Source organism: Ursus americanus, chromosome 31 (assembly GCF_024610735.1).
Source record: "Ursus americanus isolate L20-20 chromosome 31, mUrsAme1.1.p, whole genome shotgun sequence".
NCBI classification, from domain to species: domain Eukaryota; kingdom Metazoa; phylum Chordata; class Mammalia; order Carnivora; family Ursidae; genus Ursus; species Ursus americanus.
Window position 1 is genome coordinate 26167410 of NC_142157.1, and position 21176 is coordinate 26188585.

The following is a 21176-nucleotide window of genomic DNA, read 5'->3' on the forward strand; positions in this document are numbered from 1 at the left end:
GCTGGAACAGTATTACAATATGGGCTCTGCTGCTCTCCGGGATGAGGAGAAAAGGGTTTCACCTGATCTGCAATTGGATCTGCCTCTTCCCCACCCTGCTCCCAGCCCACCCCCACTCACAGTCACCCAGGCCAAACACTCACTTGTTCTCTTCTGCACCCCTCTCCCATCATTCCTTGCAATACCAGCCCTAAGACACTGCAGGTGCATGGCCCATGAACTATAACATCAGAGAAGAAATCACATGAGCAAATGCCTCCCTTTTTCCAGCTCTGCGGGACAATGTAGCAAATATCATGAAAGGGTACCTTCTAAGAACTCCTTGAGGAAAGGAGAAGCTGTGACCTTTTCATTTTTCTGTCCATAGGGCCCATAATATACTAGGGATGTGTGTGTGTGTGTGTACATGCATGCTCATGGGATGAACTACATTCTTACCTCTTTTCAGTATGACCCTCCCAATATTATTTCTGGCTACACATTGACTTATCAATTACCAGGAAACTTAGCAATCCTTGCCCTTCATCTGAAAGGGTAACATCTCAAAACACCCCCCCTTTAATTTCCTTTTTTAAAAGTTCTCCTAAAGGATTTATGCTTATCCATTTGCTTTACGACACATTTTTGAAAGCTATCAAACTGGGAGTTAAAGGTGTCATATTTGGCCATGAATCAGAGTGGCAGAAATGGGCCCAAAATGAAGCGATTTCAGCTAACATTTATTGAGCACTTAATATAAACGTAATATAAAAAAATTTGCGTTATGCAAAAGGAAACAAAACAAAACAAAAAGCACCAACTTCTGTTCTTCATCTCACCAAAACCTCTTAGCCATCTTACGCAATGTGTGCCATTGCTATCTCCATTTTATGAACCATAGAGGCTCAGCATTTCACACACATGTGGCTGGTGAGTAGGAGAGCCAGGAGTCAGGCCTAGGGAGGACTGTACCCCCATCCACAGACCATGACCTACTTATAAGATCCATTATGCTTTGATGTCAGCATTGGCAGCCAGGAAGTTGGCTGCATGAAGATCAAGTTCTTTGCAGACGTTATGCCTAAGACTGCCAAGAATTTTAGGCAGTTCTGCACTGGAGAATTCAGGAGAGTCCCTTGGCTCAAGTGTGTGGTAAACTGGAAAGGCCTATGATTACCCATCATCATCATTCCAAGTCTCCTTCTTTTGGGGTACAGAAAAGGTGGAGTTCCAACAGGATACAAAGGAAGCACCTTCCACAGGGTCATAATGGATTTCATGATTCAGGGTGGGGATTTTGTTAATGGAGACGGTACTTGAGTCACCAGTATTTACTGTGGGGGGAGGCGGGCATTTGCAGATGAAAATTTTAAACTTAGACATTCAGCTCCAGATCTGCTTCAGTGGTCCCAGTACTGATGGCTGCCCGTTCTTCATCACTTGCTCTAAATGTCATTGGCTGGATGGGAAGTATGTGGTGTTTGGAAAAAAAATCACTGGAGGACTTCTAGTGATGCAAAATATTAAGAATGTTCCCAGAGGCCCCAACAATAAGCCCAAACCACCCTTGGAGATCTCACGGGGAAATGAGGTCCAGAGCAAAACTGATCACGTCTTCCCTTGCTCTGGGTGATGTGCATGAGTAAAATAATCGGGACTGGACTGTGTGTTGGCTTCCCTGCCTGCTGCTGCCCTCTTTGATCAAGGAACCTTGGATGTGTCACAGATTCAGAACCCAAGATTTTCTGTGTTTAAGTTTACAACTGTAAATGAAGTTGTTTTTTTTTTTAAATCCATTCTATCCAATACCTTCAGTGTTCAATAAACTTTTTTAACCACTAACACTAAGAAAATTTTAATCAGTCAGTAAAATCCCTTTTACGTCAGGCTGTAAGTTGGAAGGGAAAGTTTTCTAGCTAAAAAGGATCAGACCAGCTATGTAACTTGCAGAATCCAGTGCAAAATGGGAAGGTGGGGGAGGAGGGGAATCCTTTCAAAAAATATTAAAAATTTCAAGACAGAGGGAGAAACGCATTAGAGGAACATGGGACCCTGTGTCACTGTGAAAGTGGCCCCAGAGGGCATCGGTGTCCAGGACCCCAGAGGTCACTCCAGAATCCAAAGGAATGAGGGCTGCAAAATGGGCTGTGAGCTCAGCTGCGTGTGTCAGATGCTTTCTCCAGAATGAAAGCCAGGCAAAGTCAGAACCTCAAACTGGAACATGAAACAGCTTGGCTCCTGATATCTCTGGATGTGAACTCAATACAGATACAGTTTCACGTGTTTCTTTATGCGAAGATGTTGCCTGTAACAGCGGGAAAAGGTCATCCCACATATAAATCATTAGAGAAAGAGATTTCAAAACAGATCCTGAAGAGAAACAATGAGTAACATTGCACATCACACTGGCATGTCTTCCTTAATAGAGCAGGTGTTCAAAACTTTTAATACTTCTATTGGCTCTCTCCTGGTATTTTCTAATTACTGAAAATATAAAGAAACCATTTAAGGCACATAGTATATGATGAGGCCTTTGCTACACAGTTAATAATGATTTTGTTTAATTACCAAGCCCTGAGAAAAAGTAAATCTGATCTAGTAAACTTCTGAAAAGCACTTACAATACTTTGTAACAAGAGAAGGGAAGTAATTATTTTAGTGTGATCAGAACAAAAACAATTAAGAAAAATGTGCAGTGAAAAAAGAGCACTGAGCTGGGAGTCAGCAATGTAACAATATCTGTCCCCTACTTGTTCGACAAGCCACTAAGTAAGCAGCTCAACACCAGCTCAAACAGGAGGGATACAGATAGAAATCACACTCCTGTGCACGTTGTATTAGCCTTTTCAGAAAATAAACCAGACTTGATCTGAGTTTCCGGAATCTGCCTGAACTGTGCATGACATTTGCTAATGGCTACCTAAGCTATAAATGATACGCATTTTGCACATTTTTTTCTTTTGCAAATAGTCTGATTTGAAATCTCAGGGTTCTCTGGGTGTGTTAAAAATGATGTTCTTCACGTTGCTGGTACAGAAATAGCAACCCAACAACAGAATAGATCCTTAACCTGTAAACGAGTCCTTAGGCCCCATCCTCTCTCAGCACAGAGGTTTCTGATGAGCATGAGCCAGGTCATAGAGCCCAAGTCCCAGCCTCCTCACCTGCACACAGAGCGTAATGCAACTTCCCAGCTCCAGCACAACGCAAGGCCCCCAATGCACGCATGAAGGAGGGTAAAGACCTAGAGACCCAGGAACCACAGTTATGACACCCAAGCACACTAGTCCTCCTGCCAGTGGTGCAGATTCCTAGGACACACCCTGGAGAAGCCTGCGCCACCTCAGTCAGTCCGGTTGTGAGCCACGCACAGCCTTCCAGAGCTTCTTCACACAGATCTGGGGTCAATCCCTATCCTGTGACTTACGCATCATGGGACCTGGGGTCAGTCAGTTCTCCTTCTCTGTCAAACAGTACTTAATACACAGGGTCATTGACAAATTAAATGACCCATCAACTGGTCAAGTGTCTAGTGAAGTATCCTATGCTTAGCAGATATTGAAACACCTTAGTCATTATTATTCTTTTCAAACCACCTCCATGGCTTTGTACTAACACCAGTCTTGGCAACCTCCTCAGAAAATCTAATACATCCAGAATATAGGTGTTGACAAAAGAGAAAATGCACATTTTTTTTCCACTCAGAAGGTGTGGCCGAGGTACCGAGAACAAGGAAAACTTTTACCTCAGAGGAAATACATCTGGGACATTGAGACAAAGGGCTTGATAAATTCTGATGGGAAAACATCAAAAAACAAAACAAACAAACCAAAAAAACAACAAAAAACAACAAAAAAAAGAAAACATCAGGAAATACTACTGTATATGCCCAGAAATTTTTCATCCCATCCGCAGTTCTACGGACATCACATCTTGCGAAGAAAAATGCTGCAGTTGGTAACTACAGCCAAGGGATCATCCTTGGGTTTTAGACACACTGGCGTGCAGAGAAAAAGTCACAAAGCCATTAAAGGCCCAATTTGGAAGGGAAACAATGAAAATGCCAAGTACACCTTGTTTCCATGAGTGATCTCAAAATCGCAACAAGCCATGCTTGAGGTGGGATATCTCAAGAAGGAAAGTAACTGAAAATAGTATTTAAAAGGACACCACAGGACACAGCCAACTGTGGTCCCCAATTGACAGAAAAGTGTCATGATCCAAACATCATCTGTATTTCATTTTGGGCCATCCTAACAGAAGACTCTGTTTTGGGGGCCTGGCAACTAGTTTTCTTTCCCCGAGCACAGTCCTGATGGCAGCCAACAGAAAGAGCCTGCCAACAGGCTAAGGGAGGAAGCAAGGCAAAGCCGCACAGATTAAAAGTTCACCCCAGCTAATCCACTGAGTGAGTAATCCACAAGTGGAAAAAAGGTGACGGTCTAGAGAGATGAAATCCAGAGGAAGAGAAGAGGGGACGGAACATTCTGAAGAGCTTATCAGTAATGAAAACATTTAGAAAAGCAAGCTTCCTGAGCAGCTACGGAGACAACTTCATGACTCCAGGATTTTTAAAAGTGAACCAAACAAACTCGCCATCTGTCGCGCAGCGTGCAAGGTACTGGGGGCGATTCAGGGGACACGCGGGTGGGAGATGGCTCCTGCTCTCCAAGAGCTTCTCGTTCCGTCGGAGAAAACTCTTGTAAAAGGGAAAACTTGGAACAACTGACCCTCAATGGGATGAGTCTAAATCTGAGAGAGGAACCCCAGGCGGGCTGCTTATGTCTAGGGACACTTGACACTGGATGGAAGAGATCACACTGCAGCAGAGCCCTGGAGAACTGATGGGTAGGTGGTGGAAGTAGGAGACGTCACAGGGGCAGGGCACAGAGACTGGAATACGTCTGCATACCTGTGGGACACAGAAGACCACATCTTGCATTTGCCACTGAAGCCCCCATGGGTACAGCAGCAGCCGTGTGTCAAATGAATACATGACAGCCATCCGGGAAGTGGGTCATTGGAGAAGCTCTACTAGAAAAACATTTCCATGACCAGCTCTTATGACCGATCTCCATCTACTACTTCCCTTCCCTCTGAACCCCTAAAACACTCTGCACCATGTTTATATCGCCATGAGCTGCTTGGCTTTGTGGGCATACGGGCACATGTCCCATTTTCTCTAAGAGTTCAGGGAGGAAAATGTACCAACCCGCACAGAAAAGCCCCTTTAGGGTGATGGTTTAAGAGCTCTGGCTTTGGCCCCAGGTGGGTAACCTGGGTTAAAATCCCAATTCTTCAATATGGATAGTTCTGTGTGACCTTGGCCAAGTTGTTTAACCTCTCTGGGCCTTAATTTCCTCATCTCTAAAATGGTGATAATAGTATCTATTTTATTGCATGCTGTGTGGATTTAATGTGAAAATTCATGTGAAGTACTGTACATGGCACAGAGTCTAGCACTGCGTAAATACTCAGTAAACGTCTGCTAACATTATTATTACTAAAACTCTATGTTCCTTTGTCTTACAGAAGCCAGTATTCTCTTTGGCATACAGCAGGAGCTCATTAAATACTTACTGAAGAATGCTAGATCGTTTTCCTTTCCGACTTTCAGAACTTGCGAGAAGCCCAGCTGTCTCTGAGGCCCATTGCCAGCAAGGTACCCCTCTTCTCAACTTCCATATCATATAACCCCTGCTGTAGCATTATCACTCTGAAGTACAATTACATGTGTATTTGTCTGTCTTCCCAAAAAGTTTCCTGGGGACAAGAACCACAAGAACCACACACGTTTTATTTACTAATGCCTCCTCAGTGCTTGGCACTAGACTCTCAATCTCTAATAATCAATGAATTTTTTAAAAAACAAAAAACTGTAGAATCGGTCTCGCAATTCTCCAAAATCTTATATGAAGTCTGACCAAGGGGAATAAATGAAGGCTCACTTCCAGATGGCTTTGACCAGACACACCCATTCAAATTTCTATACCAGAATTAGTCCCAGCATCCCTCACTCCTATAGGGAAGACAGGATTTGTAAAGACGAGCCCAGTTTACTTGGTATTCAATGAACCCACAGTTTTCTACAGGGTTAGTGTCTGTCTCAACAATACCCCCACAGGCCATGCTGGGAGCTACAGAGCAGGCCTCAAACTCCAACTTCCTGGAAAGCTTCCGAAGGACACCCAGCTCTTAGGACCTTCAGGGTTAAGCAAGATTTTTAGAGATCCCTGCATTTTTTATCTGGACCATTTCTACAACCCTGGAATGAGGCAGATCCACATTCAAGAATTCCTACAAGAGAGAACAGCCACCAGGAACACCTGGGGTGGGGGTCATGGCTGGGGGGACACAAGTCACTGGATCCCAAGACTCAGAGGCTGCCGTGTCCATGCCCCCAGTAGGACCCTGCCTGGGAGCCTAACCAGCCAAGGCAGGGCCTTCCACAGAAAGCAGGCATTGCCCTTCCCTCGCCTGAATGCTGTGAGCCACAGAGGGGTGGCTGCAAAGGTGATGCCCCCAACCAGGACACAAACCACACCATCCTTCCTCCTGGCCTCCACCTGACCATCAGGATCACAGAGTATGGTCGTCACAGGCCACAGAGATAGAATATCCACCAGGCTGTCACAGTACTCCTCACGTGGCCAATATTCACAAACTATTTGCTGAATGAATGCTGTGAGTCTGGCTGACTTCACGGCCTCCAATCTCTTCTCTGGCATCATCCGCATGACTAATACCCCTTAATTCTAGTCCAGTCCCTGTGGTTTTCAAGGTCATTTTCCTATCTCTGTCTCTAAACTTATTCCAACAAAACATAAACTCTTCCCACTGACCTATAAGTGGCCATTATTGTTTAAGTTCTTATACTCAAGAAAATGCTTTGAGCCAAAGGAATGAATCTCGAATGGTACTCCTGAAGGCATCGAGTAGAGACCTTTTCAATCAAGTGTAAAGCACATGATGGGCTCTAACATCTATTCACTCAAAATTCAAGTCAGTGCCCCTTTATTTTGCACCTGTAATATGCAGCATGCTATTTTTTTTTTTTACAAGAGCCCACAATCAGCTGGAAAGGTAGGAACTGGTATCTGCACTTAAATATGAGAAAACAGAAGCTCAGAAAGATCATGTAATTTGCTCAAGGTCTCATTGCTCATAAATGGCACAGTTAGGACTTGAACTTCCTTAATCTAATCAAAGCCTGTGCTCCTTTTATTCCACTTATCCATTCATTTACTCAGCAAACATTGATGAAACGTGTGGATGTCCCATCGGAGCCAGGCGCTGCCTGTGTGTGAAGCCTGCTCTACCAGCATGTGGGAAAGCCTCCACACGGGCTCCTAATGCGGGTCTTTGCCAGCGAGACCCTGTAGGGGCCATAGGAGCCCCCACTCTGCTCTCAGGTCTCCAAATATTGCTCCCTCTCACCAACTTGGGGACATATGGCCTAGGAGCCACAGCATGGCCAGGCAAGGGTCGGGGGGGGGCACACAGAGGGAGCAATGGCACTCCTTGTTCATGGCTCTGAATTCTCTCTGGAGCCAAATGCATCCTCGGGAGCTCATTTTGCACCTACGAAGTGAATTACTGAGGATACAGGAACGTAACAATGGCTGAAGTAAGAGATCTCTAACATGGATGGCTTCTTCTCTGGTAACTGTCGTTATGTTGATGGTGATGGGATGGTGCCTCTGAATGTTCACTGTCACCCTCATCAGGGATAACATAACATCCAAGCTCTGGATGGGGTCAAGACTAACTGTGGGACTTCAGGTTGCCCACTGATGAGAGAGCTGACCTGGCCAGTGTCCATGCGACTTAGAAAAGACTTCAGCTTCTGAGTGCAAGAATGAGTTGATTGTGAATACTATGTTCTAAAGGGAGGCTGGTTTTAAGGTTCTGGGTGTGAGCAGTTCGGCAGAAGGCAGGACTGTGTTGTGCAAGTGTCCTAGTCCCTCCCAGCTACCATAAGAGAATGTCATGGGCTAGGTGGCTGATACATGATAGAAACTGACTTCTCACAGTCCTAGAGACTGCAAGTCTAAGACAGGGCCACCAGCAGATTGAGTGTCTGGTGAGGGCCCACTTCCTGGTTCATAGACGACGACCTTCCTGCTGTGTCTTCACATGGTGGAAGGGCCCCAGAGCTCCCTGGGGTCTCTTTTATAAAAAGGTACTAATTCCATCATAGGCTTTCACCTCCATGATCTAATCACCTCCCAAAGGCTCCACCTCCTAATACTACCACACTGGGGATTAGGTTTCAACATATGAATTTGGGGGAGGCCGAAAACATTGTCTATAGCAAATAGTATTTATAAGTGAAGTGCCTGAAGCCAGGTTCTCCTGTCCTACCCCAACCAGGGAGAGTCAGCCACCCTTGGATACAGTTTTACCTCTTTCTTCCCACATGTATAACTAGCCTACCAGATGTCTCTTGAGCAGGGTCTCCTGTTGGCACCGGGCTCTGTCCCACTTTAGACTCTAAACATGTTTAGAGGTGCTATGAGCATAGAGATGGGATCTCGACAATAACCCCAACAACATCCTCACCCTCACTCCCACCAACCCAACGCAAGTAGTCAGAAACCCACAGCACTCAACAAAGACCACCACCCCTATATCCAGAGTGGATACCCAACCTGTGCACAGTGGTTCAATCAACCAAGTTGGTAAAATATTGAAATATTTTCATGCCAATCAGTAAATAACCACAGCCTGACCCTAGCCCCAAAAGCTGACCTCTGGGGCCTCTCCTGAGTTCTTCCCACCCTCTAGAGAAACTGACTACCCAGGACCCATCCAAACAACAAGTTAATTCTTCTTGCCTTCCTTATTACACTCTTTCAGGTTTTTCAAATTCTCTACTAGGATTACATGTTGCTTTTATGACTTTTTATTTTTTAGTTTTTCTTAAGGTACCAATCACTTAAATACTAAGAACGAGGGGTGCCTGGGTGGCACAGTGGTTGGGTGTCTGCCTTCGGCTCAGGGAGTGATCCCGGCGTTATGGGATCGAGCCCCACATCAGGCTCCTCCGCTATGAGCCTGCTTCTTCCTCTCCCACTCCCCCTGCTTGTGTTCCCTCTCTCGCTGGCTGTCTCTATCTCAGTCGAATAAATAAATTAAAAAAAATCTTTAAAAAAAAAACTACTAAGAATGAAAACAACAAACATCTGAATAGAGCCAAACTACACTATGAAACTCTAGTTTTTGTTGATGCTTCCAGAGTCAAGGTTGACACACAGCCCAAATTCTATGGGAACACTGCCCAAAAGATGATAGGTTTCAAAGAGTGTACGTGATACTAACATTTATGAGAAAGGAATATTTGTAAAGCTATAATCTTCATAACATAATAATAGCTTCTATTTGTATAAGGTCTTACTACACAAGCCTTATCTCTTTTGGGACTTAAAACAGATCTGTAACGTAAGCAGGTGTAATTCAGGTGTAATTATCCCATTTAACAAACAAGGTAATCAAGACATAGAGAGGATAAGATCATGATTCCACAGTTCTCAAGTGACAGAGCTAGGACTCAACTCCCATCTCCTGATCTCTACTTCCTTCAGAGGTATGCTGGAGTCACCTCATACCTGCTCGTAAGACCCTGATGCAGAATTTTGCAGACCACAGGCAGCCTGAAACCATTCCATGTGGGAGTACTTATACATGGAAATCAGCAGTTGTTCCAAATCAGAGCCCATCTCCTTGCCATACCATAATACGTCCACAGAATTGGAGGTAGTTCTTCTTAATTCTCTAATATTCTCTATCCCCATCAACCCCACTAACCAGCTTGAGAGCCATGTGACACAGAAAAAAGAGCACTGAATAGGGGAGTCAGAAGACACTTAGATTCCTACCTGCCACTCAGCAGCATTTTCCCAGGAGTCATTTGACCTCTCTGAACCTCCATTTCCTTATCTGTAAAGTGAGGGCCATAACTGAATCATGCAGGTAAAAACATTTTGCAAACAGCTAAACACCACATGGCTGTGGAAAACAATATGGCGGCACTTCCAAAACTTCAGCAGAGATTTACCATATGATCCAGCAGTGTTACTTCTGGGTACACACCCAAGAGAACTGAAAGCCAGGACTTGGAAGTCATCCGAGTACCTCCGTGTCCATGCAGCATTATTCACAACAGCCAAATGGCAGAAGTAACTCCAAGCGTGCACCAACAGATGAATGAATGAACACAATGGGGTATAGACACACCATGGAATATTATTCTGCCTTAAAAAGCAAGGGGCAGGGGAAAGAAAAAGAAGGAAGTTCTGGCACATGCTTCTATGTGGATGAACCTCGGGGACGTTATCCTAAGTAAAATAAGCCTGTCGCAAATGAACAAATATTCTATAATTTCATTTCTATGAGGCACCTATAGCAGTCAAATTCAGAGACAGGAAGTAGAACGGTGATTGTCAAGGGCTCGGGAAAGGGTGGACTGGGGAGTTAGTGTGTAATGGGGACAGAGTTTCAGTTTGGGGGGATGAGAAAGTTCTGGAGATGGACGGTGATGACAACTGCACAAGCACTGTGAGTGTCCTTAACACGACTGACCCGTACAGTCATGATTTAGGACAGTAAATTTTCTATTACATATTTTTTACCAAAATTACACACACACACACACAGATATGAACTTTTGTTATTATATCTCAGTTGTGAAAGGAGCCAAAAGGGCCACAAAAAGCCCACGTTACTTTTTTATCCTTACCAGGACCACAAACTCCATCTTTGCTGACCATGCTAATATAGGCAGAAAGAACCCACAAGCACATATTGTCAGATACAGGCTGTCCCCAACTTTTATGCAAGGTCTGCTCCAAATGTTCATTACAAGCTTTTTATTGTTGTTATTTGAGGCATATTTTCTTAAACAAATGACATTTTTCAGGGCCACCTAGGACCCTACTCTGGCCTAGACAAACTTTGGGGTCCCTGACATGGCTGGATGACAGTGCTGACAGTCCCAGCCTCGTCCTGGGAGAAGGGATGGGGAAGACACAGAGGTCACACCACGACTTCCCCCTTCGGAAGCCCAGGCCAGCGAGCACCCAGCTTTGTCATGTCTCCTCTGGGGGCGTCACTTGGCCCTCCACTTCCCAGTTTGCACCCCATCTAAGCCTCCCCAGTCCCCCCAAAATCCCAAGACCACAATTACCTATCTCCCTCCTATCTTACATTCTAACACAAATTCCTTTCAGTTAAGTGCTGGAGAAAAAACACTTCCTTTAAAGTTGCTTACATGCTAAATGACTGGGCCCTCGACTTATTTCAAGGTGTTCACATCTTCTGATGTTTCAAGGCAACTTTCAAGCAGCCATTCCTATCAAGGCTAAAGAAGTGGCAGCACATAGACAGAAGGACAACCCAGCGGCGGGGGTACCGGCCCTGAGGGACACTTGCCACCTGCTCCCCTCTGCCAGACCTCCTGCTCGGCACCCACTCTCTTCCCCCCACCCACAAGTTTTCTAACACTACAAAAGATTTGAGACTTTGGGGCTTTTGGGTTTTGGGGCTTTGTTTTTTGTTTGGGGTATTCCCCCCCAATACTATTAGAGGGGACACAGTTGTGGGAGGCAGCAGGCGGGAGGGTCACTTGAAAACCAGGGACTTCCAAGGCTGTATTGAAAACCTTTAGGGTTCCAGTTACAGCACCAAATTCTATCTGGTGTAAAGGCAATTTCATTGATGTGTGTTGTAGTCATGAAAGACAGGGAGATCCTCTGTCAGGTAGAAATGTTCAACCTTTTCTTCCCCTGCTCACCCCATTACAGAGGTCCCAATAAATTGTCACCCCAGACTTTGGCCATTAAAAGGGCTAAAATGGAGAGGTCAAGACAAGGGATATTGCCTAATGTGGCAGATATCCACTCCCCAATTGTCACGCCTGTATCCTGAGACCTGGGAAATGAAACTTTTGAGATCTTATCCCACACCCCCTCCAACGATCCCCCATAAAGATATTTTTAAATAAATTGTTACACATGTCCATGTGGACACAGACATGCTGCCATTTCTTAAATACCCTGCCACTAAAATCAATTCAGGACATATCAGCTTGTTTTGTCATATTGCAAAATAAATCAGTTAAGCCCTCAAATCAGAACCTTCTTTTCAATAAGAAACAAAGCTGACATACTGTAGCCATTCTCAGAAAGGAAAAGCACGTTGAAGCCAGAGCAGGACCACAGCTGCAGAGAGACCTGTGTGCTGTTTGGGAAGACAGAAACTGCTCAGAGAACTGTTGCACGAGCTACGCAGACAGGGACAGGCTAAAACAAAACAAAACAAAAGCCCCAGCTCAGGGTGCAGGGAGAGGTGCAGAGACAAAGCTGATGAGATAACCAGAGGAAGGAATGAGCCTGTGATACAGCAAACTAGGTCACTCCAGCACACGAGCTGGCCCGGAGGACGTTTCAGGCGGAGTCTCTTGGTTAATGCTAGCACTCTATGAACTAATCACCCTCCTGTGGGGAGCAAATGTTGAATGGCTCCATGGACCCCCCAGATCTGTGCAAATGGCCTCTGAGGAGCACTGTTCCAGTACCACGGGGGCTAATGAAAGGGAACAAGCATTTCCCAAGAACATATCCATGGGCCACGCACTGTACTAAGTAGTTTTCATGGGCTCTCATTAAATCCTCCCTACAGCCCTGAGATTATGTGCTAGTCTTACCCTCTTTTATGGATATGAGGCTGAGAATGGCCAAATAATTTGCCCAAAACCAGATGGCTGAGAAGCAGTGGACCAGGATTTGCACTCATGTCCTAGGGACCTCAGAGCCTACATCATTAGCTAACTCACTACGGTGCTGTGTGAAACACCTAGCAATAGTTCGTCCCCGGCTGACTGAAGACTTGTTGATGGTTTCTTAAATCAATTTGAGCGGGGAAGTGGGGGGAGTGAGGTCAAATACACACCATTCTGCATATTTGCAACAAGAGCTTCCAAAAATCAATTTCCAACAGATACTGACATGTTCTTCCCCATAGTACTGGCCCTGCATTTCCATAGGCAATTCCCCTCAACCTCAGCTGCTGAAAGCAACTAGAGTTGACGACAGCTACCGTTTACTTAATCCCAATTATGTACCAGGCACCTTGTATACATCACTGAATCCTTACAAGAATCCCACAAGGCAACAACTTCCATTTCCGTCTTAGCTCAGAAAGATTAAGGAACCTCTCCAGAGGCACACAGCTTGGAACAGTTGGGCTGGAGCCACCTTTCCATTATGGGTCATGGCCTCCTGATGCCTCTCCTACCTGGCCTCAGCAAATATGTTATTTTCAAGGCTTATCCTCAAGATTCAGTGTTACCCAAAAGACAGAATCCCTCTGTTTCTGAATCCTTCTGAAATAACTAGGAAAAACAGCACAAGACACACAGCTGATCGCTGGTGACGTGGAATAAACTTGGTGTGCCACCGAACGAACTTGGCCTGTGGCATTCATTTGGAGATTAGCCTTGGTCTGACTAGAACCTAAATAATCCATTTACTGCATAAGAAACATTTTTTTTTTTTAGAAATCAAGCAAGATTTAGTGAAAGATAGCCCAAGGAAAAAGTGGTTTCCTATACCAAAGAAAGTCAAAGGGGCATAACCAACTGAGAAAGAAGATTAGGATGGCATCTCACCCAGAGTCCACATATCCTTATGTTTTAGCTACATATGCATTGGATTGACCATCTTCAGCCAGAAAGAAACTCAAGACAACTGACTAGGACACCAGCCTTCCTGCTGGCCACCCAGAAGCAGTTCCTTCTTCAAGTAAAAATATGCGTTCCCAGGGGGCTGCGGACTCCCTGATGATTCCTGGGATATCTGGTAAGGATTGGAGGTGTGAGGTTGGAGGTCCACCACTGTGGGTGCAAGTTGATCAGCAATTTGACAGTCCCCCACTGAACCAATGCCCAAGCTGTACCAGGGGAGAGAGGAAGAGAAGAAGAGAGACTGAAAGGGATTTAAGGAGATTTATCTGGGGAAAGGAAAGATTAAAGGGATTTATGGAGATCCAGCCAAAGAAAAACTCAATAAATTAACCCCTAAAATCCTCCCCTGAGGGGACACAAATGTCCACCTACCAAGTCTAATTATTGTCCATTCAGTGGCCACGTTTGAACCAGAAATTTCTGCTTGAGACACAGTCCATATCAGCTCCTTTGAGAAGAAGCTCTCTACCCAAAGAGCAACTTCCCAAATCCCACTGCACTAATCAATAACACCAGGGTTTGTTATCTTTTTCCCAATGAAGAAAAATGTTTGGCTTTTCCTCTCCAGATATAGAACATCCTGTCAAAGAAAGGAGAAGCAAGAATGCTCATGTTTATTATTTTTCACGGAATGTCTGGGCTTTAAACCTCCAAATTAAGTGGGAGCATTACAGGTTATAGGAGAGAGTTACATATGTCATATATATTGTATAGGAGAGTTATAGGCTCACCTGTCAAGGTGAGCTAGCTCTTCCTATTGATAATTCTAAGGCAAAACCCAGCATTTTCACAGAAAATTAAGCAGTTCTTCCAGCAGCTAAAATATCCAGCCTATCACCACTTTCCCTCTGTGACCAAGGAGAAGGCACTTCAAAAGCCCTCTCCAGACATAAACTTGGAAGAAAGGAAATTCACTTTGAAATGCAGGAGTCCCTCACGAGGGGGGCCCAGAAGCCCAAAGGATGTGAACTTACCTGCTAAACTGTTTCCAAGAGCCTCCCAGAGCATGGACAGCCCTGCTCTGCCAACGGAGCAGGCATTCAGAAAATCCTTGAATAAACTGACCAAAACCATCCATTGGCACCGTTCTTCCAACCCCAAAGCCTCGGAAAATCTCACACCCAACTACAGCAACTCCTTTCTGCTGTCCCTTCCAAAAATATCCAGGATCCAATCACTTCTCATCACCTCCATAGCTACCTCCTCCTTCTAAACCACCTGTCTCTCACCTGGATCATCACAATGGCCTCCAAGCTAGTCTCCCCACTTCTGCCCCAGAGCCCGCTGGTCCGTCCTCAACACAGAAAGTACAGTGAGGATGGAAACACCTAAGTCAGATCAAGGTTCTCTTCTGCTCAAAATCATCCAACGACTGCCATGTCTCTCAGAGCAAACGCAAGGTTTTTACGACAGCCTACAAAGGTCCTCCATGAATCCAATCTCCCCTCCGCCTTGGCCCCCCTGGCCCACTTCCACACCCTCATGCCTCTTAGCTCCCACTCTCCTCCCCTGACCACCCACTTCCAGCCACACGGGCCTCTTGGAACAACAGACAAGCTTCCCGCCAGGCCCTCAGCTCTTGCTGCCCCCTCGGATGGGAACATTCTGCTTTTAGATGTCCCATAGCTCCTTTAGATGGTATTCAAATATTAGCTTCTCAGTGAGGCCACCCATGACTACCCGGCCTCAAGCTGCCATCACCCCACTTCACAAAATCCCCCTTCCCTCCTTGGCTTTTCTCCCTCACATGTGTACTAAACACCATACTCTACATTTTACTTACTTATCTTTTTCATTCCCTGGTTCTCCTACCAGAAGGTAAGCTCTGAGAGGGCAGGCATTTTTGTTTGTTTGCAACTATGCCCCACAGTGCCTAGAATACAGTAGATGCTCAGTAGATATCTTTAAACATGTGAGAGGCTGAATTTACATCCTGCCCCCGCCCCAAACAAGAGAGCTGAGAAATACAAACTCCTAACAAATACCCCAGCTGGGATACCCGAGGGGAGAAATCCAGGGGCTTCTGCCCCTATGTTCCTCTTGGTGATATTCTTTCAAATGCTTCATCCAGACTCTAAAATTCTGAGTAATCCCAGAATAAATACTATTAAATCAGCCAAATATACAAACCACCTGAAGCAGCTTTGCATTCTACTCCTCCCCGCCCCCCCCACACACACGTACATTCCAAAAAAAGACTATTGAGTGTGTTTTCCACTGGGGCTTCCAGATAAATCAATCTTCTGTGTCCTCAACAGGTGTATTTACTGAGCAATTTCAGAACAAGGAGTGTAAGTAGGATACTAGTGGGAAAAGTCCGTGCTTGCCCCACAGTAATTTCTACTTATACTCTTCCTAAAGCAGCACGAGCAGGCAGGCACTCATTTAACGAAAAAGGGAATGCACTATGCTACTGACATTAAGTGGGATAAGACTTCCTGTTCTGAGGTGTTTTACTTTGCTACTAGCATGGGCCTAAAACTGTTGCTCCAAACAAATGAGCTGCACTAGCCACACATGGAAGGTTCGTAAAGGGACCCAGCGAGTAGCTGCCTTGTACAAGTGAGCCATAAAATCCCTTGTAAGGGCCCTTGAAAACCATCTTGCCTTCCCTGCCCCCTCCCCCCCGATTTTAGAGACGAGGAAGCTGAGACAGAGAGAGAGTGGTGTGGACAAATGACCAAGCAGCCCACAGGCCACACAACCCATTAGTGGCTGAGCCAGACCTGGAAGCCAGGCTCAAACCCTCCACGATGCCCAGTCCAGCCCCCTACAGACAGCAATTACTTCACTGTAAAATGTTCAGTCTATAAGAAAAGCATGTATTCACATCCTGCAGAGATGAAGATCTATTTTCTAGGACATGCCATTTCCTATACTCCAGAGGAAAGGAGGTATATTGGGACAATCATTCCCTGTCATGCTAAGTACTGAGGCCTTCTCTGTTCGGATGGCTTTCATGGTGTGGAAATTATAGAAGTGATTTCCATGAGTCTGGGGTACTTCCTGGACACCACACCAAAGCTTTCTTCCCAACCGTATTCTTCTCTGAATGGCAAATTATCTTTTTTTTTTTTTTTTTTTAATTTCGGAAGTCATTGAAAGTTATCTCCAATAGAGGTGGTCTGAAGAGCCTTGGCAAATACACTGGCAGAAATGTTCATTACCCCTAATTTGCTGTTACACAACATTTATCTGCTCTCACAGTGTGCCAAGGATCTGAAAACATGTCGTTGATTATTAAATAGTAATTAGGTCTTTCACCTTATTCAGAGCAATGGTCAGGTTCTGGAATTCCCTTTCCAAGGAAGTTACATGCAGCCCACTGGTTGGGAGGATTTTTCCTGAGGCCCATCTCAGAGGCACATAATCTAACCCAGGCCAAAACCCCAAAGACAGATCCTTTTGCCTAGCCTGTCCCTGGCTGCCTTCACCTCCTTCCCACCCTCCTGGGCCCACCTTTACTCCCATTTGGCCCCCATCCTCCAGGAAGGCCCCTCCGACCACACAAACTAAATGACTTGACCCTTGGGCTTCAACAGTAAGTGCTCTAGCTCTGCAGGGAAAGGGACCTGAGTCAGGCAGCCAGATGACAAAGTTTGGCAAAGTGTGCTCCTCAGGCCTTTACAATGCTTTATTTTAAAAGCATTTTAACACTGTGAGATGACAGTCTGGCTCCTGGCAGGGCTTTCCTGCCTTAGGATCCTGAAGGCATATGGGGAAGGTGTGACAAACAAAATGACTTGGAGCTGCAGAGTACCTTGGAAATGAATCCCAATCTTGATTAGTGTTGCCTCTGACTTACACTACATTCCATTACACATGGGAGAGGGGTCCAGACTCCACATCTGCACAGACAGGACTGGAAGCAACCTCCCTATATTTGGACTCAGGCCAAGGTCACTGGAGCTGGCCCCAGGGTGAAACAGGCATCCTGAACTTTCAGACCACTGCTAGGAAGCCCAAGGAGACAAAATAATGCTGATAATCCAAAAGCTTTGAAATGTTGCCATATTTAGATAACAGGCTTACCCCACAATGATGTTTTCTTTGCATTAATATTAAAATTAGCTTTCCAAATATTAAAGTTAAATTAAATTATTAGAAAACATTTGCTGTTACATAACCCACGAAGTGGCCCAACCCCATATGGATCATGATGAGCTGTCCTGTCTCGATTCAAGTATCAGCTCCACCACTTAGTAACTAGCTCATGTTTGGCAAGGCCCTTAATCTCTCTGTTGCCTCATTTTTCCCATCTGCCAATTGGGGATAATAGCAAAACCCACCTTCTAAGTTTATTATGAGAGTGAAATACATGTAAGGCACTTTATTCTAAGTGCCTAAAGTCTGACACTTGGTATTCATTTAAGAAAGTCACATATAATGACTATTATTGTCATTGAGTAAAAACATTTTGATCATTTAATTATTTGTGTTAGACTCTTTTAGAACCCATGCCAGCACCACAGGGCCTCAGTGGGAAGCTTCTTTTCACAGAATTATTTCCAAGCGGAAGGCAAAGCTTTGGGACCCCAACAGAGACCCATGCCCAAGTTCACCGGGCACCTGACCAGAGTCCAAGAGATTGTTCTGCAACAGCTCCACGGGTCTCTCTGGTACCAGAAGGCAAATCCCTATCCTTCCCAGAGGGAAAACTGCCCGCAGCCGCCCCCAAACAGCACCTGCTTCAGCAGGAGACACTCAATAAAGCCACAGCTCACTGAGCTTCAGCAGCCTGGCTCCTGCAGGGGTGCAGCTGCAGGGCTCTCCTGAAAAGCAGGAGTCAGTTAGGGGGAGGCCGCCTTGGTCCACCTGGGGGCTGCAGGCAGGGGAACCAGAGCGAGGGGCTCAGGTGGGGATGCTCCACGCAAAGGAAGGCATTCCCGCATGCCAAGACTCAGCTCTCTCCCATCCCCTCATCTGCAGGCACACAACTGGTCTCAGGATGACAAGCAAGGGCATGCTTCTTGCTTCTTCATAACTTGAGCATTCCAGCATCAAAACCCCATATCTGAATGAACCTCAATGGCAATTTTCAGAAGTTTTGACCAAAACTCACCCCTTAACTTTAGGCCATGCTGAGAGAGGCAGTCCCAAACCCCTCTTTATTGAAAAGGCGAAGTCCTTTCTGTTTTCATCCCAACAAAGGTAGAAAGTCTATACCCACAGGTGCCCTCCCTAAAGTGCAGCACAACAGCTGGGAGACCCTATTCCCAGCCTTGCCAGTGTGCTTTCCTGGGAATCAGAAGCGTGGCTCGGAATGCTGCCTTCACAACTTCGCTCTGGGGGATCCACTGCAGATTGGGGGGGGGGGGGCTGTGGTGAAGGAAATGACTGAACAGCCAAGGCGGACCCTGAGTAGGGGGCAGCAATCTGGATCTGAAAATGTGGTTCTGGGAAAGCAAACCAACCACAAAAACAAGGAAAGGGGGGAAAGGGAAGAAGGAAGAGTACAGTGACTTGTCTCACCAAACACCTCCTCTTTCTCTTCCCAGCCTAATCAACACCTCCATGAACCCCTGCAAAATGTTCAGTTCATAGAGCACATGTGTGCGTGTGAGAGAATATATATACTGACAGATAGTGATCACCAACAGATACTGATCACATGAGGGGAGAAAATAACTTGAACTTCAGACTCACCCAGCAGTGCCTGATTCTCTTTCACTATCAGCCTCCCTACCTATTCTGGGGCGCTTCAAAACAAACAAAAACCAACTCCTGGGCAGAAAGAGAGCAGCAGCTGAACTGAGCAGCACATGCTTGGAGCATTGGTGCGGTCGATTTCTGAGTATTTCAGCTTTCTTGCAACGCAGCCACCAGCACTGGACTACAGACAGCCCGGGAGAGAAGTCGCCTGTACAGAGACACTCACAGACCCTCCCTGGAGACACGCACCCCAGCGTGTGTGGCTGAGCTTATGTGAAATGGACATACGCTCAGGTAAGGCTCTACCCACACGTGACCCTGAACACTGCGAAATTCTTCCCTTCCATAATCGCGTGGCAGCCAGTCTTGCCTACACCTAGTACGTGCGGATGTCGATTCTGTAAGAATACATGATGGAAGGGCAGAAATGGGAATGACTGAAGCCCCATTTTCTCGAGACCCTATCTGTCATCTACATGGTGCGCCCATACACACGGTGAGTAAACGCACACAGCCAGTAAACACTCATATCCACCATGCTCAGCCCACAGTCACGCGTGGGGAAAAAGAAGTCGAGAGGGCGGCGGTGTCAGGGGAAGTGGAAAGTCGCCTGCCGATGATTGTCCTCCCAAAAACTCGGAGCTCCTCTCGCCCCCACCCGGGAGCAGTGCCCACCCGTGCCCAAGGGACGCAGACCCACATGTTGGAGACGCGGGGGGCTCCGCAGAGCCGAGAACCGGACAATGAGGACGCGGGGACCAGCCGATTCCTGCTGCGGTGGCCGGTGGTGGTGGCAGCAGGCGCCGCCTGTGCTCTCACGACCGCTGGTACCTCCACCCTTCTCTCCCGGAGCCCCACTTACGTTCCGAGGGTCTCCTTGAACTCGAAAATTTTCTTGATGTCTTCGGCTTGCTTTTTCCATGAGGAGCTGCTCTCGCCGTTCTCCCGGGCCATGGCAGACGAGGGCGGCGTGTGCGGAGTGCGGCGAGGCGGTGAAGCGGCGAGGCGGCTTGGCCGGGGCGCGTGGGGCTGGGGTGGGTGCGCTTAAGCGGGGGCACCCGGCGAGAGGGGCGCAGGCGGCGGCGACGAGCCTGTCCGGGAGGGCTGGGGCGGGCGCGCGGGGATGCTCGGCGCGGGAGCCGGAGGAGACTTTGTGCTGCAGCAGAGCTTCCTCTTCTGCAGTTTCCTCTTTCACTCTCGCCGCCGCCGCGGTCCCTCCCTGGCTCTTATTTCTGCTCGTCTCGGGCACAGACTTCCTGCCGCCGCGGCTCGCCCTGCTCCTTTGCCGCCGGCTGCCAGCCTCACTTTCTGCTACTTTCTTGCCTCCCTTCTCCTCCTCCCAGCCGCCCGCTCTGCTCCCTCCCCCTCCTCCCCCTCCTCCCCCTCCTCCCCCTCCTCCCCCTCCCGCGGGCTCCCCGCCCTCCCCGCGCTCCCCGGCAGCCTCCCGCCTCCCCGCCTCCGGCGCGCTGCCGCCTTTGGGGATGTCCTGCTCCCCGGGAGCGCCGTGCACCGGGCGCGGGGCACCGCTGTCGGCTGGCCGCTACGCGCGCCCTGGAGCCCCAAAGAGGGCAGGTGCAGGGGACCCTGGCAGGTGCAGGGCGCCGGGGCGAGCGCGGGAGGACCCCAGCCCCTTGAGGTGCTTTATTAATTCTGCTGTCAAGTCCCAGGGGCGCGAGGGCTTTCCTCCTTGGTGGCGGGAGGGGGCGCTTCTGCGTTGTGTTTGGCAGCTGCGGGGTGGGGGCGGGAGTGCGAGGCTGCCAGGATCCGAGGCGCCGAGGGTGGGGGCGCTTTCCCCGAGCGCCCC

At 47.1% G+C, this 21176-nt stretch overlaps 1 protein-coding gene and 1 pseudogene across 3 annotated transcripts in view; one reads left to right on the forward strand and one right to left on the reverse strand.

Annotated features, from left to right (window-relative positions):
* Positions 1-1612, forward strand: part of LOC123789994 (peptidyl-prolyl cis-trans isomerase H pseudogene) — a 37997-nt pseudogene extending 36385 nt beyond the window's left edge.
* CAMK1D (calcium/calmodulin dependent protein kinase ID) overlaps positions 1-20724 on the reverse strand; it is a 413163-nt gene extending 392439 nt beyond the window's left edge. For 2 of the 3 annotated variants that reach the window (XR_015722456.1, XM_045793936.2), the window contains exon 1: positions 20235-20724. Coding sequence is in view for 1 of the 3 variants with exons in the window: in XM_045793936.2 (XP_045649892.1) it covers positions 20235-20326 (92 nt within the window). In the remaining 2 variants the exon portion in view is untranslated. The remainder of the gene's footprint in view (positions 1-20234) is intronic. The other variant, XM_045793937.2, reaches the window with a different exon arrangement.
* Positions 20725-21176: the final 452 nt, after the last annotated feature.